The 15,786-nt window shown below is 40.8% G+C and overlaps 1 protein-coding gene across 1 annotated transcript; it reads right to left on the bottom strand.

The window, feature by feature from the left end:
- Nucleotides 1-10,744: 10,744 nt before the first annotated feature.
- Nucleotides 10,745-15,017, bottom strand: phlda1 (pleckstrin homology-like domain, family A, member 1). Its single transcript, XM_084909512.1, has 2 exons — nucleotides 14,326-15,017; nucleotides 10,745-13,133 (listed from the first exon to the last, which is right to left on the bottom strand). The coding sequence occupies exon 1, from the start codon at nucleotides 14,815-14,817 to the stop codon at nucleotides 14,365-14,367; it is 453 nt and encodes a 150-aa protein (XP_084765638.1). The 5' UTR covers nucleotides 14,818-15,017; the 3' UTR covers nucleotides 10,745-13,133; nucleotides 14,326-14,364.
- Between the last annotated feature and the right edge of the window lie 769 nt (nucleotides 15,018-15,786).

The raw sequence follows: 15,786 nt of genomic DNA, 5'->3' as shown, positions 1-15,786 counted from the left end.
TAAAAAACATACACCTGCTATTACAACTTCAGCTCTTTTCAAGCATCTGCATAGATCACATGCTAAGGCAAAGCTAGATGAGAACCCAGAATCATGCAGGTCTGTACATTTTTCTACAGCAGAGTCATTGTGTTGATTTAGTGTCAGCTTTGTGTGAAAATGTGTGAAAAATAAAAGATTGTACACGTGTCCTTATTAAGATAGGGATTGTGTTGGTGTGGGGGACTGTAGCCTATAGGTTTATATTGCTAACTGCTACCATTAACAAGAAAGTAATGTAACAAGTAGTGTAACAAATTCCTAATTTACTGCACTAGAAAACTAGCAGATAAGGTCTAATACATTACTTTTTTCCTGTAATAACCCAACACTGGTTGTGACCTACTGTTTTCTGACTTAGGATTTGTTGTTGTTTGTGAAGTAAAGTTAAGGTAATGTTGCCCAAGCCTTCTACTTTTTAGCCTAGTTTAAAAACATGTCTGAATTTAAAAAAAAAAAAAAAAAAAAAAAAAAAAACTTAGATATGTGTGACATATTTCTGAATGCGCAGACAGTTTTGAAAATTAACAGAAATCTCGCTGCAACACAGCCAAGCTAGTAGCCCTCGAAAGACGATGGCGAATTAACCGGTGCACCATTATGAGGACAGTCAAAAGTCATTTCAGTTTGATGGTTGGTTGCATTCATTAAAAACGGGGCTAAATCAAATAGAAAATGAGGCTCAGAGGCACACATAAGACGGGCTGATCTGAAAGATGGTGCATGTTGGCTCTGTGCTCACTGCTCTGCTGCAAAGAATGAGACCTGCTGATGCCAGACTTATCAAATAATATGAATGAGAGTAATCCCAGTTATGGATGCCTGACGACCACACTGTCTACTTGGACTAGTTGGTATCTAACATCAGTGCTCATCTTAGAGTTTTTCCTTCATAACATGGGAGTGTTGTGGCATTTATTGATGACAGCATAGCATGCAGCATAACGCACACACACACACCTTTAACATCTGTTAAAACTGGCACAGATAACGGTATGAGGGGGGTTAAGCAGATTAAAGTGTCTTTTAATCCCATGGTTGGATGCTCACATCTTGCGCACTTTTTGTGAGTGGGAATTCCTCCCACTGAAGTAAACAGCATCACAGCACTCGCACATTTCCTCCTTAGATCTACCACGAGCCACTATTAGTGTTCAAGGTGAAGATATGAAAGTCATATTAGGGAAATCATACCAACTGCTGTGTGTTAGAATAAGATTCTATATAACCAATGCATTAAAGTGCATCTCAAGCACTGAGAGGGATTTTAATGAAGGCAGGACATTGATAGGGCCAGCTTCACCTTCTTTACCTGATCTTATAGTGTTTGAAACAGAAATATGTCTGTTCACTTGTCTCCATTTTTGTTTAGAGCAATTTCATGGTTCTTGCATTTAGGAAATGCATGAACCGCAAAAAGTATTTGATTATTTGATTAACACCTGCTGCCAATATCTATAAAAATAAATCCTGCCGTTGTAATCATGAAAACGTTGTATCTTTAGTTGCCAAACTGGTTCTGGCCAACATATATTCCCAGATTAATTTACCTGCAAAGTGCTTTGGTGTCTCAGTTTACATTATTCAGAAACTGCCATTTGGCTACTGGCAGAAGATAATCCCAGTATAACAACAACATTATCTCGTGCAAAAAAGGAACTGTGCTTTTCACAGAAACAAAGGAGGTACGTCATTGGCTGAGACACAGCTGTGCCTGCTGTTGCAGGCCTATCGCTGACCTTGATGGTGCAAGGAAGGTTGAGTCAGCTCAGCTGCTGGACTGCTGTTATCATAGGCAGACACGGTATAACCTGTGTGTGTGTGTGTGTGTGTGTGTGTGTGTGTGTGTGTGTGTGTGTGTGTGTGTGTGTGTGTGTGTTTCCCTGTCAAACAGACTGTTGGTGTGCACCCGACTGGCCTCCTGCCTACATTAGAGGACATAAATGTCACATAAATACATTTGATCCCTGTTTTGTAGACCTCGTGTTTTCATTACCACTCAGCTAAAAGGGAAGAAAAACACTATAATTTTCAGAAGGATTTACTTCATTCTTCTCACCCATGTACGCACAGTACTGGACAAAACACACACAAAGACAATGCAAAAAACATATTTTGAGAGTTTTGCTATACTATTAAAAATAAAAGAGCACACTCTATAATATGACACTTGCTGTTCAGCTCTACTCCATTCTACTTCTATCAGTTCAATTCAGTTCTGCTATATAAGCAGCCATTTGCAATAACAGTCACCTCAAGGTGCTTTAGGTAAACCTCAACAGTCAAAACCCTATAAGTAGTCACTGGGAAACAGTGGGAAGGAAAAACTACCTTTTAACAGGATGAAACCTCCAGCAGAGGCAGGTTCAGGGAAAAGAGCGGGAGTGTCATGGCCCCGGGTCTTGAACCCCGAGTTTAAAGTTTTATGGGTTTGTGATTTCTTTTGGGTTTTGTGTGTATCATGTTTTTCTCTTGCTCTCTGTTATTTGTGCCCTTTTCACTATGTTCCTCCAGTCCTCTCCTCTCAGTGTAAGCTAGTTTTATTTTGATCATCTCTGATCTTGTGTGCCTTGTATTGAATTTAACTTGTTTTCCACTAGTCTTATTACCTTGTGTTTATGTTGTCTGAGTGTCCCCTTGCCCTTTGCCCTTCCTCAGTGCTGTGTGTCTACTTATGATGTTTTTTTGTTGTTCAGATCTGCAAACATTTTGTACTTTCTATATTTCAATATGTCAAAAACCTGCCTGTGTGAAAAAAGCAGCCAACAAAAGAAGAAGAGACAGACAAGACCAAACATGTACCAAGTGATTGTATTTTCTTTATTACTGCAATAGTCCTGAAATGACATGATTTCATATCAGTATGGTTTAATAAATCTTCATTCATGCAGATTTAGGGATGAAAAGTTTTGTAACCCTCTTTTATTTAAACCAGTCTGTATGACGCAGCACTTACAAAGGATTTAAATATGTGTGGGGAGAAGGTCAACAGGTTAGTTAACTTCAGTTCATTTGATAAATATCACCATGAGACTCTGGTAAGTCAGTGTGTTGGCACAATTTAGATCACCTACATGTGTCAGTAAAAATATCTCACTATGTTTCTCGGTTTTTTTCCCTTCCCCTAACACCCACTCAGTCATGGCCAAGGAGCAGCCCAGGAGCCGAAAAATAAAGCCAGCACCAGTGACAAAAACTGCAGTTCCTATAGTCACAGCCCATAGCCTCAGCAGCACTTACACGCATATCACAGTTTTGCTTTCTGTGGATAGTTTCCTACTTCACATTTTGATTGGGGTGATTATTTTGTACTTTTTTCCCCTTAATTGCATAAGGGCCACACTGATTAACCTAATTCAGGAGCCGGTTGGAATCTGCTTTTTCAAATCACTAAACTGAAATACTGATTTTGTAGCCCTCTTACAAAATGGCTTTGATGAGACAGATCTGTGCTGAAGCTAAACTGCAAGTTCTGTGATTTCTGTAACTCCCAAAGGTCGGTTGGTCATAAAAAATTTGATCTCATAAAGTTTGGTTTTACAGCCAACACATCTCTGTGTCTGTAAACCCTCACTCAGGATTTTATGGAGTTTTTTAGCAGGAAGAAGGACCAAGGTGACATTTCTACTCTTATCACCAACTTTCTTCTCTAATCACTGAGAAAGGAGAGCTGAGCCAGCTGACCAGCTCTGCCTCTGCTGGGTGGTTTGGCAACAGGTGCTGCTGTGTGTGTGGGAGGTCATGTAGGACTAAAGCCAGCAAGTACAGAGAGGGTTGAAGGGCAGAGACAGGTAGGAAAGCCAAATCTACAGACGTTCCAGACGCAACACATACACAGAGTAAAGAACAGTTTGAATTACACCAACACCACCCAGGGCTGGAGCAAAAAAACACCATCTTTTCCTATTTAAGGACACAGTATTATATTTTTTTTAGAGGGCATGTCAACCATCTAACAAGGTCCAATGACTGAAAATGCATTTTGGTCCAAATATAAAAGAAACAGGCTTGAAAACAGAGCAGCACGAGTTTGAATAGAAAAAGACCCACAGGTGCATTAAAGGTTACCTGACTGTGTAGAATTTTAGAAATTACATTTGTCTGAGTCGATAAAGAAAATCTACTTCCTTCTGGCTTTAATTATTCAATGTGCCAGGTCATTATTCAATTCTAATCTAAAATTCATGCTTTTTTTATTGATGGCATGAAAGGCCACTAAACTGTTGCAAAGCAGCGTCACTTTTGGGAGTTCCTTTTTGCGACACAGAGAAAAGGTGTATTTGAGTAGCAAACATAAAAGCAGAGATGAAGGCACGGTGTTAAATATTAAAAAATAATAACTCCTTTACACCATCTGGATTTCCAAAACACTTTGATTTTCAAAAGAAATATTTGGCACCATCACATGCAAGTTACAAAAAAGCAAATCAACAAGAGAATCAAGCTGATGACAACAACCCAAAAACACCCGCAAAATTAAAAGATGTATTTACTCCATTGTTGTCCTAGCACTTACTTGGCTCGCTCGCCTCAACTTGACTCAGTTTTTAGGGTTTTCCATTAGGTAGTAGTTTTTAGTACTCGGCAGGAGTAGGTACTAGTGGAAAAGGGCTTCAAGTGTTCCTAGTTGAAATTCAAAGAAAGCCATACAGTTGGCAGAGGTAGGAAAGGAAAGACTTCAAAGACTCTGGAAGGAAAACTAGTGAGAGATGTCTCTAAAGACCCCGGAATAACTGCCAAGACACTAGTGAGTGACTTTGTAGTGTCACAAAGATGTTCACCAAAACCCTGCACGGGAATGGACTGCGAGGTTGCAGACCAAATAAAAAATCCACTTCTCCAGAAGAGACACCTTCAGGGGAGGCTGAAGTATGCCAAGGACAACCTGGAGAGTCCTGTGACGTCCTGTGGGGTGGATCATTTTGTTTCTTTCTGCAAAATAAAATAAAAGTAAAATATAAGCATCTGAAATAAAATCAAGATGTTTGGAAAAGCAGAGCTCAAAACGTCCTGCTCTGTTGAACAGCACTTTTTTAAATGAATTAATTTAATTTAATTTAATTTCACATTTTACACGGGAGGCAGGCTAATGATTCTGTCCTCATCTGTAACCAGCTCACAGTTCTAGTTTGGAGCAATCAATGAAACACTGTATTGAGATGTAAAAGCAAAATAATAAATATTCATTTTGTTGCCGCACATATTTTTCACAGCCTGAATATCACAACTCAAACTGGCAGCACTGAAAAGGCAAATATTGCAAAACTGCAGTTTGTCTGAAAATGCTGGACTCAGCTGTTTCCTCTGCTTTGATGAAACTTGCCTTGATAAGTCACATTTTGAAGTTTGGGCATTGAAGAAATATATCTTGGCCATGGTGCATGCTTGTTTTCAGTTTAGCAACTTTGTGAAGCCTCTGTGTTCTGTCCATGGCTTTCTGACGATGCACAGGTTGACCAGGTTGCTGTTCACTGCTGTAATTATGAGGGACAGAGTACACTGCAAAAGCTGAAGTGCTAGTACAGTATATGGGATGTTAAAATAATGCATAGATGCGAAAACTGTTTGTTTGTTTTGGATCAGGCTGTAACCGTGCGACATTTTAACGGGGATTGATTGCTTTTGGAGCCAACCTCAAGTAGCCACTAGAGCAACAGCTATTTCAAACACTTCAATGTTGGCTTCACTTCTCAGCCCCAAAGGTTGCTGCTTATTTCTCTTTTATCTTAACCTAACATTCTCTAACAGGAAAATCTGTGATATAACTCAAGCAAAGAGGCTATAACGAATATAAAGCTGTAGCTATCTGATAAAAACCAACTAAACCCCAAACACGTCACAGTGTCTATGAATCACAGAGAAGCCCAGCGATGATTTTATATTCCACGGCACTTTTGCCTGGAGACATGTTTGCATAACTGAAACTCCAGTCTGTGCCCACACATACACACATGGAATGAAATGGGCAAACTGACAAGCTGAAATACTTTCTCAAAGAGCCAGCTTGCCTTGCTCATTATAATTATTATTTTTTTCTTTCCATTTGGGTCATTTGCATAGAAATTATAAAACACACAGTTTATGTACTACTGAACAGATGGTTCAGTATTCCTGGATTCTTTATATGGCTTTACCACACTGCACAGCCGGCTAATAGCTAATCACATAAAGCATAATGGTTTAAAAATGCTCAATAGTTCAAATGAAGGTCTAAAATATGGCAGTATTTATTTTGCGTTCTGACTACAGAATAATGAAACTTAGATTAAACAAAAAAAAAACCCAGCAACTTGAGTGGAGCACTCGCTGGTGTGCAGTCCATCAGAAATACAGACAAAAGCTCAAACAAGTTGGCTCTGATTGTAACGTGCAGCATGAACAAAGCACCGTATAGCAGTCTTACACCTATCTATCTTCCACCCACACAGCAGGGAGAAAATAAAACAGCTACTGTGTGAACAGTCTGCACTCCGTTCTCTCCGCTGATGAGCTGTTTCCCCGTCTGACGAAGCCGTGGAGTCGGGCTGACGCCAGATGTCCCAGAATAATGGGCCTTTCTTTGTGTACCTGTTATTGCTTCGCCACTTTGAATAACGAAGCAATCTGAGCGGCTGCTACACGAGCTGTGATACGACGTTGATGTAGCACAATAAGAGTGGCAGCTGAGGATGATTATGGCTTTTAGACAGTGGTTAATAACACTTGTGGACCAAACCTTTTTCTATGATCAAGCAAACAAATATCAGAATAAAAGCAAAACAAACCAGGAAATGTTCAGAGCAAGCGTAAAGCACTAGAGCATTTGACTCTCAGACTGCTTATGAAGAAAAGCACAATGCTGCTTGTGAAATGCTGTCACTTGTAAAAATCATGCCATATTTCTGCACACTGTATAAACAGTGAGTTAAAGTATGCTGTGTGCGTTAGATAACAGAGGCACATTAGCAAAATCAAAATGTTATATGAAGGCGGGGCATAGTTACTACATGAGGAAGAAAACTGGTTTGCTGGTCCAGTGGCAGGATGTGTGGGTCATAAATATATAATCAGAGGTTGCCTGGTCTGCTGACCTCACGTTTTCATAACTGCTGAGCATAAAGAAAAAAAATCCTTAAAAACTAACAATCAAAGGGAAAAAAATACTCTATGTATTAAAGTATGAAGGTGTCAAAGTCTAACAAACATGATGACTGCATGCAAATCCACACTCCTCAATTTGCAAATGAAATGCGATTTCGCCCATAGTCAAGAAAACCCAGAAACTAAAACAAAAAAAGACTCCTTTTAAAAGAAGAAGAATGAAAAAAAGAGTCCTCCGTTGTGAGCCTATTCATAATCATTTTTTCATCACCGAGGACCCCTCATTTTTGGACGGGGCACAAGAGGCAGCGGTGGAGGTGAGCTGGCACTTAGGCAACTTTTCAGAAGTACTTAAGGTTTTGTGAGGGTACAAAACCCTGTTTACTCTTTCCCTCCTAGGCTCCTAGACTTCTGATTGGCCAACATTTTGTTTTTAGCATTTACATGGGAATGGAGATATTTTTTCAAAACTGCACGTGTGGACGGGATATTTTTTTTTAAAACGAAAAGAGAAAATCTCAGTTTTCAAAAATACCCGTGTACGTGTGAATGTAGCCTCAGTGACTTGTAGCAAAAACAGGTTACATAATCGTTCGCGACACAAACTAAACAGGTACTGAGTCAAACTACCTTCAGCTAGGAGCTGCAATTGAAGCCACAACCAATGGGAGTAAAGAAAACCACTGACTGGCATATATTGATTGGCAACCCTCTAAAAGAATCGGAAGAGTGTGTGACAAGTCACTTACTCTTTTTGTGGACAGGAACCAGTGCCACCACTTCCAGTAAGATAATAGCAAATATAGCTAAAGAACATTATGGAGGAAACAAGTTTACTAATAGACGTAAATTCATCTGGTGGTCAGAAACACAGCTCCACAGCTTTTACTCACCTGGAACTGTGTTTCCTTACAGAGTTGGTGGCAGGAGCAGACAACCCCCAACTGTCTGCTAAAGTAAAACACAGACAATGTAGCAAATTTGTAACAACTTAAAGTGGTCACACCAATTTAGAATACTAAGCTATACTAAGCTAACCTGAACTATAGCTTAGGTTAAATTAAATCTCCTTTCTCAACAAGAGTATAAGCTACTGTACATGAGTGATATGCAGTCTGAGGATCAACGACTGCCCGAGGCACTCTTGTACTGCAGTTCTCACAAAGTCATTTAGCCTAATCATATAATAGTGGATCCAGGGAAGGTTGCTGGTTACCTGGAATATTCTGCAATTTATAGACACATGAATTCACTACTATAAAATCAACAAGGCCTGACAATTTTTATGCACCATTTGAGTGCCAGTATTGTGGCATACATACAAATGGTCTGCTTAAAGATCCAGGACCAGAGTGTACCTGCACCAAATGCAATATATAAGACTCAGCTTTGGAAGGGATCTCGTAAAGAATGTACTTTTAAGACTTGAAGCGTTGTAGGCAGAAAATCCAACACAAACTAAATGCAACAGATAAGGACACACAGACACACACTAAGTGATGAGTTTATGCTCTTTTTACATGTTTATACTATAGAAGGGAAGGGGATAAAGACTTCTAGGCATGTCTGCCTGCTGAACTTCATCACAGCATCACCTGAAACAAGTAGGCTCCATTCAAATTTAACATACAAAATCCTGCACTGTCTTCATCCATCTTAACCTGTGCAGGTGGTCGGACATGAAACCAACCTTTAAACATATATATATTTGTCTGTGAACTTCAAGTCTGGGAAATAGACCTGAATATCTTAGACTTGCTGGCTTAGTTTCTACCTTTAAATCCTATTAGCTGTTCTTTTTTTTAATATATAAAGACTGTCAACAAGTTAATTTAGTGTCTTACTCTCTTCATTCTTAAATTGTTATGCTGCATTGTTTATTGCATTGCTTGTGCAACACCTTAAAACTTGTATTATTCATCCAAAAGGGTCTTATGAAATCGCTCACTGTGGAATTAACTTCCATCAGCACCAAAGATGAGCTTCAAGTTTCAGTACAATGTGCGTGATTTTGTTCTGTTTCGTGCCCTTTTGTCACAACTGAAATTATTCATTATTCCCATATTTGTCTGTGCGGGATACCTGTAGGAAAATACAGAATACAGAGAACTCTGGTGAAGGTATTAAAATGTGACACTGATATACTCATTCAATTTATATCTCTGTAATACGCAGTCAACTTTTAACTTCTGGACTTGACATATAAAGGATAAGCCAGAATCCAGTCGCCCAAAATAGTCTTGTTTTGAATCAGCTTCTTGTTTGGAGATATTGAGTGAGCATCTTGATAAATAGGCTGGATACAGAAGAAACCTTTTTTTTTTTTTTTTTTTTTTTTTTTTAAATTGTCCTTTCCTGTGAGTAGCCCGGTGGTAGAACAATGGCAGCGGAGTATCCCGAAGGGACCCCACAAGTTTGGATTAGATGCTCTTCCTAAATCACTCGCAGCCACATGCACCTATATGTGGCACGATATTCCTCCATCGTGAAAACCAAGTCCCCCACATCATACTCCAGATCAAAGAGAGCCGCTGACGGTGAGGAATGAGTTAGCGGTCATCCTACATGCCAAGACGGAACTACAGAGGCTTCTTAAGTAATGTTTGAAGAGCAGCTGCCGCGGCTAGTTCAGGGGGGCCGGCTGCCATGTTGGACGGTCGCCAACAACAGCAAGAACTGTAATCGTATCCTTGTTGATCCTTTCTCTGCTTTGTAGGACAGTCTGAACACAGAGCTACAAATGAACACAGAAGCTAACCACTTTTGTTAGGTTAAAAAGAAAACATCGACTGTGATGCACTTATTGTTAGTAGTAAAACTCTGGAATTAAGGTGTTACTGGATGGAAATTAACAATGCGATCTCTTTAACTAGAAAGCTCATTCTGGATACTTGTTAAACTTTATTCTTTCCTTCAGCAAACTGAGTATTTTCAAAACTGTATCCATAAGTAGTGCCAAACACTGAGTTTGTTACCCTTTTCTATCTCTTCTTGTTCAAAGTTGGTGTTCAGAATAATGTGTAAATTGCCAAAAACAACAACAAAAGTACAAGTTCGGCTCAGAAGCAACAGAACCTTTTAACTTAAGTATTGTCCTGGTATGATCAGTGGGCTAATGTCACAAACTTACTGATAATTACGCAACCATACTGCTGTTGTCACAGCTTGTAGCACTGATCATGAAGGAAATAAAAAAATATTTAGCCTTCACCTTAGAGCTTCTGCTCTGTTTGATAAGAACATTAAGTAGAACAGGTAATGAAGGACATGGTTCACACAGAGTAGTCCAGCATTCCTGTGTTGGAGAAAGTGCTGCCTGTCACATGCACCATGTTTAATGAAATTAACTCTGCTTTGAACAGAGGAGAAGCTGGAGCCACGTGCGCTTTTGACATTACACGCTCAGTTTATCTGAGCAACGACAACTGCCAGTGAAACCCAATTCTCTCTGTGGTTTCTACTTTTAGAGCAGGAAACATGGGGTGAGAGGTTCAGGGGTTGTAAAGCACTGAAAGGCTGGAGACGGACAGAGCAGCAGCTAGTTAAACAGGTCACGGAAAAGACCCTGCAGGGCTCTGACATTCATCTGCCGCTACAGGAGAAGAAAGCACAGGAGACAACAGACTGAGTTTGGTTTTGTTTTTTGTTTTTTCTTGCTTTTTTGTTTTTTTTAATGGAATGTATCTTGTATCGAGGTATGAAAATAGATCTCACGTTGAAATAAGAAATTGAACAGTGGCTACAAAGGGCACAGCTATAACTGTGTGTGTAATGATGGCAACAGGAAGGAATGTCAGAGAAGCATCACACCAGTTGCATTAGATAAAGGGCAAAGCTGTGACCCTGTGTGGGAGATGACAACAACACGGAGACATGTGCTGGTCTGCCGGTGATACGCTGGCAAGTGGGGATAGCAGAGGGAAACTGCCAGCTAACAGGAAACGACATGAGCCACAGTGAGATAAAATGTTTCCTGACAGCACGATATTCCTCCATCGTGAAAACCAATAAAGGACATTTCTGAGCCCATTACCCAGCATGTCCCTGTAAATGTTGCCATGTACCACACCGTTTCAAAGTATTATCGGTCTCTTTGCTTTCACATGAAAAGTATGTCATGCCTATTAAAACTTTGCAAACGAGTGTTGTGGTTTTACAAACATTTCTCAGAGGCAGAGCTGCTACAGAGACAGAAAGAATCTCAGTGGTCATGATAAATGTCTGTTAGCACAGCGAATGACGGTGCTTTAGCTTTACTTGGATGGCTGGCTAGCTTAAATTCACAAACTCCTATCAAAATACAGCTAACTGGGAAAACAAAACCTATCAGGTCTAAATGCCACAATATTTTGTTGTGCAACATGGACATTAGAGAAACATTTGTACAACTACAATGCTTGTTGATACATTACTTACTGATAGTAAGTATCACAGTGAACAACTCAAAATCTGGACCTGCAGCACTTTTTTCAATTTCTCCGTCTTTAGCAGTGATTTGAACAAATGGTAAAATGGTAAATGGCCTGTATTTGTATAGCGCTTTACTAGTTTTTACTAGTTGATTCTTTCAGTTACAAAGTTTCTGAAAGAATCAAATTCTGATGACCATTAAGTTGTACACGGGCCAAGTAGGTTTAACGTGACACATGAAACTAATTGCAAGCGGAGAAGGTAACATTGCATTTGGGGAGACTATAAATATGAAAATCAAAAGACCTGGCATTTAAAATAGGTCTTTTTTTTAATGTATAAATGTCAATAATCTCTGTATGAGTGACGATGTCTGTGCAAAGTTTCGTTCAGATCGGCCCGCCCCTGAAGGAGGAGGTAGGGTTCATACAGATATACTACAATCACTATAGTAATACTCTTAACCCAATCATGCTTATGTAAAGTCACTTAATACGCCAAGTAATAAGGACTTGGATTTCCTATGAACCTGAAATTTCAGAAGTTGGTAAGAAACTTAATATAACTTAAAAGCCACATGAGCTCTCTGCAAAGACTCGCTTGGCCCCTAACAGGACGGTAAAACTCAAAAACAGAAGCTTTACAATTTCTGATTCCACACAACTCTGAGAACATTGGGACTGTCTGCTGTTTCTTTAAGTTTTCCATCTCTGTGTTTCAGCCATGCCAGAAAAGATTTAACACAACCACTGAACCTGTCTCAGATTGCAGCTCAGATTCTGCAAACTGGTGTTGTAACACACACACACACCCACTTTACTTTGCACTAATAATCTTCTGCTGTTACTAAGCTCTGCTCTGTAACCACTGAAAACCAACTAAGTGTGATAAGCTAGCATCTTCTTTAGTTTTAAGACTCACATAAAGCAAAGATATCAGACAACTTCTGTATCTATGAATGCAGCAAAAAAACAAAAACAAAAACAAAATTATGATCGATTTACACCGTAAAACACTCCCATATACTGCCGCTATACAAATGAAGAGCGGCAAATAATGTTTGTATATACTGAGCAGGTATATCAGCTTATAGACTCCCTACAGATCTTCAGTATTGTGAGTTATAACACTGCACAGGAGAAAAAATTGTTTTGAAATGAGTCTTTGGTTCAGTTGAAAAATAAAACAATGGACAATGACACATTCTACTAATAGTGAACTGGTTTGGCTAACCTACGATATCCATCCTAATACATATGCAAGCTTATTTCCAATGGCCTTGTAGGCTATGAACCGCAAAGCCACTCCTTCCTCTTCCATTTATCAACAGCGTAACATTTTTATAGAAAATATATATATACACTTCTAATAAATAAGAGATAAACCCATTGCATGGTAGAACACAGCTCTTTTTTCTCACATGCTTTTTGTCCATGAGTCTTTTGTGAAACAAGTCTCTGTACTGAAAAAGGGCGAGGCGCAGGTCTGTGGAAACCACTGCATGGAAGAGGGGTTCTCCTGGAGAATGGAGGCTCGGTGGGGAAGCGGCAGGGGGAGATGCACCTCAGGTTCAGATTCATCCACCAGCTGAGTGTCCAGTTAACCTGCAGATGCAATCAGTTAGTCAGGCTATTGTGCGTGTATGCATTATTTATATCATTATGCTTTTGCATGGAAAAGAAAGAAATACACACAAATAGCAAAATATACAAAAAGTCATATTTCTGCTGAGGGAAAACTTTATCCTTAGTCAGTTTTTCTGCTGTCACATAGTCTAACAGTATTAGCATCAGCAAATGCTATAATCTCCAAATAATGTCCTCAGTCTCCTCCTCTGTAGTGCACTTAATTAAGACCACAGAACAGCAAAATCCTGATCTATGGACATTTACTGTGGGGGAAGGATCGCTTTTGAAATCTATTCCTCTTACAAAACCAGTGAATATGTTTTAATAGCAGTTTGGGTTTAAACTAAAGATAATGCACTCTAATGACTCTTCAGTAAGAGGGTTTGTGCCATATTTGTAATTGATGCTGATTATTTTTCACCGTGAATTGGGAAAAACAAACATCTGTGTTGATTCAGGCTGGGTTTGAGTGTTTGACTGGACCAAAAGCTGCACGTGCTCCGTCCAGCTGCTCCTACAGAACACTTTAAGACGCATTTGTGGGCTTCACGTCATGTGCGCGCGCACCTTCACGAATACGCCTGAGGGCTGCAAAGTCTGCGCATATTTACGCGTAATTTGGCACGCGATGTTTCACTTTAGCTTTACTTAAACTTTAGTGCATGAATATTTACACCAGTTTAAAGTTAGTTTTAATTTAGATTTAGACAGATGGACTAATGTTTTAAATCGCACACGAGTCTTTCGGTTATGTATGGATAAAGTGAATTGTCGGAATTACTTAACTGTAAGTGATTATGTCAGGGGCATCATTTCATTTTACGGTTATCAGAGCGAAAGGTAGGTTTTGGTGAGAAACCCTTTTATAAAATGTCAAACCTGCCGTCGAAGTCTCTTTTCTTGCGAGCGAATTCACCTCCACGAGGGGGGGTACAAGGAGGCTTAAAGCGCGCGGGGGGCTCCTAAACTTTTTTTTGTTTGTTTGTTTGTTTCACCAAAATAAATCCTGGTTTCGTGGGATTAGTTGGACCACTCACAGTAAAACACGCGTCCCTGCTCTTGGTTCAAACATCCAGAAGATAAACGCTTTTTAATTTAAAGGGTACCCCCGGGTGGTTCGCGGACCCGGGGGAGCCCCCTCCACCGCTTTCTCCTGTAGCTGTCTTACCGCAAATCGTGCACCAGTGTCTGCGGGACTCGCCGCAGGTCACGCTACGTTCGGAGAGCTGCGCACGGTCTTTTGTCCGGGCATCTGCACCACGAGCAGCTGCTGCTTCTGCCGGGTGGACTTGACGGCCAGGATCGCCTGCCGGTTCTTGTACTGGACCATCTGCAGAGTGATCTCCGCGTTCCAGCCCTCGTCTTGCGGGCACCTGAAGTCGATCTCTTTCCCCTCCGTCATGACCACCGTGAAGTACACGTATTTACCCTTCCGCTCCACGCAGTCCACCGTCTTCATGTTGGCGAAGTGGAGCTCCTTGACTTTGCCCGCGTCCCCGCCGCCGCCGTGATGCTGCTGGTGGTCGTGTTGCTTGGGCGGCAGCAGCAGCACGCCGTCCTCGGTCAGGACGCAGTGTTTCTTCTTCCAGAGCTGCAGCAGCCCGTCGCTCCGTTTCTCCAGCAGACCCTCCTTGAACACTTTCCTCCCGTTTTCCAGCATGTTTACCCGGACGCCTCGGTGCTCCTGCCCTTCGTGGCTGCTTCACGGACTGGACGCGTGTTTTACTCCCAAGCAGGTGAAAGGCATGGGATGCTGCTTGTGACTGCGGCTCCAAGAAGCGCTGGCTGTAGTGAGAAGACTGCCAGCCTGCCTGTCTGCTTGCGGTGTTTGTGTGTTGTGTGTGTATGTGTGTGTGTGTGTGTGAGAGAGAGAGAGAGAGAGAGAAGTGGGTTGGGGGCGGGAGGGGTCTGAAGAGGTGCACCGCCCCCCTGAGTAACATCCAGCCTCCTGGGATGAGCAAAAAGCAGAGTACTGATAACGTCAGTATTTTCAGTTTAGTAGTGATGTGCGATACCACTGATTTCCTTTCCGATCCGATACCAAGTAAAATTCAGGGTGGTATCGGCGATACTGATCCGATACCGATACTCTGTACAAAAACTTAATGTTTCATTGTATTTCATAATACAATATATAATTGTATTATGTAATTGTAATAATAACATAACCATATTGCTTCATAATGATTAGAGGACATCAGACAACTTGTTTTTATTGCTTAATAATGCAGAATAATCATATAGAAATAAAAGAAACCTGAAGTTGTGAGCTATTTGAGCATGTTGCCTGCCTGCAGCACTATGAAGTCCGCGAGAGACGTCTGTCTCACCCTAGCAGCACCTGCCCCTCTCCTCTTCAGTTCGCCTCAACATAAGCTCGTCATATTCTGTGATATGATTCACTCCGAGGTGTTTGACAAGGTCAGTGGTGTTGCCACAACACCTCACTGTCTTGCCACATATATCACAAACCGCGTCTTGGCTGTTTGTGGAGGTAAAACACGTCCACACATGACTGTTTGCGCTCAGCCATTGTTGTGAGTGTGCACGCCAGGGGCTGCGACACATTTATACAGCCGTATTTCGCATATGACTATGAAAGGCGTAAGAGGAAGTAGTTCCTTCCAAA

Source organism: Perissodus microlepis, chromosome 17 (genome assembly GCF_051167445.1).
Source record: "Perissodus microlepis isolate ML-2025 ecotype Zambia chromosome 17, ASM5116744v1, whole genome shotgun sequence".
NCBI lineage: Eukaryota > Metazoa > Chordata > Actinopteri > Cichliformes > Cichlidae > Perissodus > Perissodus microlepis.
The sequence above is the reverse complement of the archived record's forward strand: the minus strand, read 5'-3'. Positions and strand labels throughout refer to the sequence as shown.

Excerpts from the sequence above, each read along its gene's own strand:
- phlda1 (XM_084909512.1), bottom strand. The coding sequence starts at position 14,817 with ATGCTGGAAAACGGGAGGAAAGTGTTCAAGGAGGGTCTGCTGGAGAAA.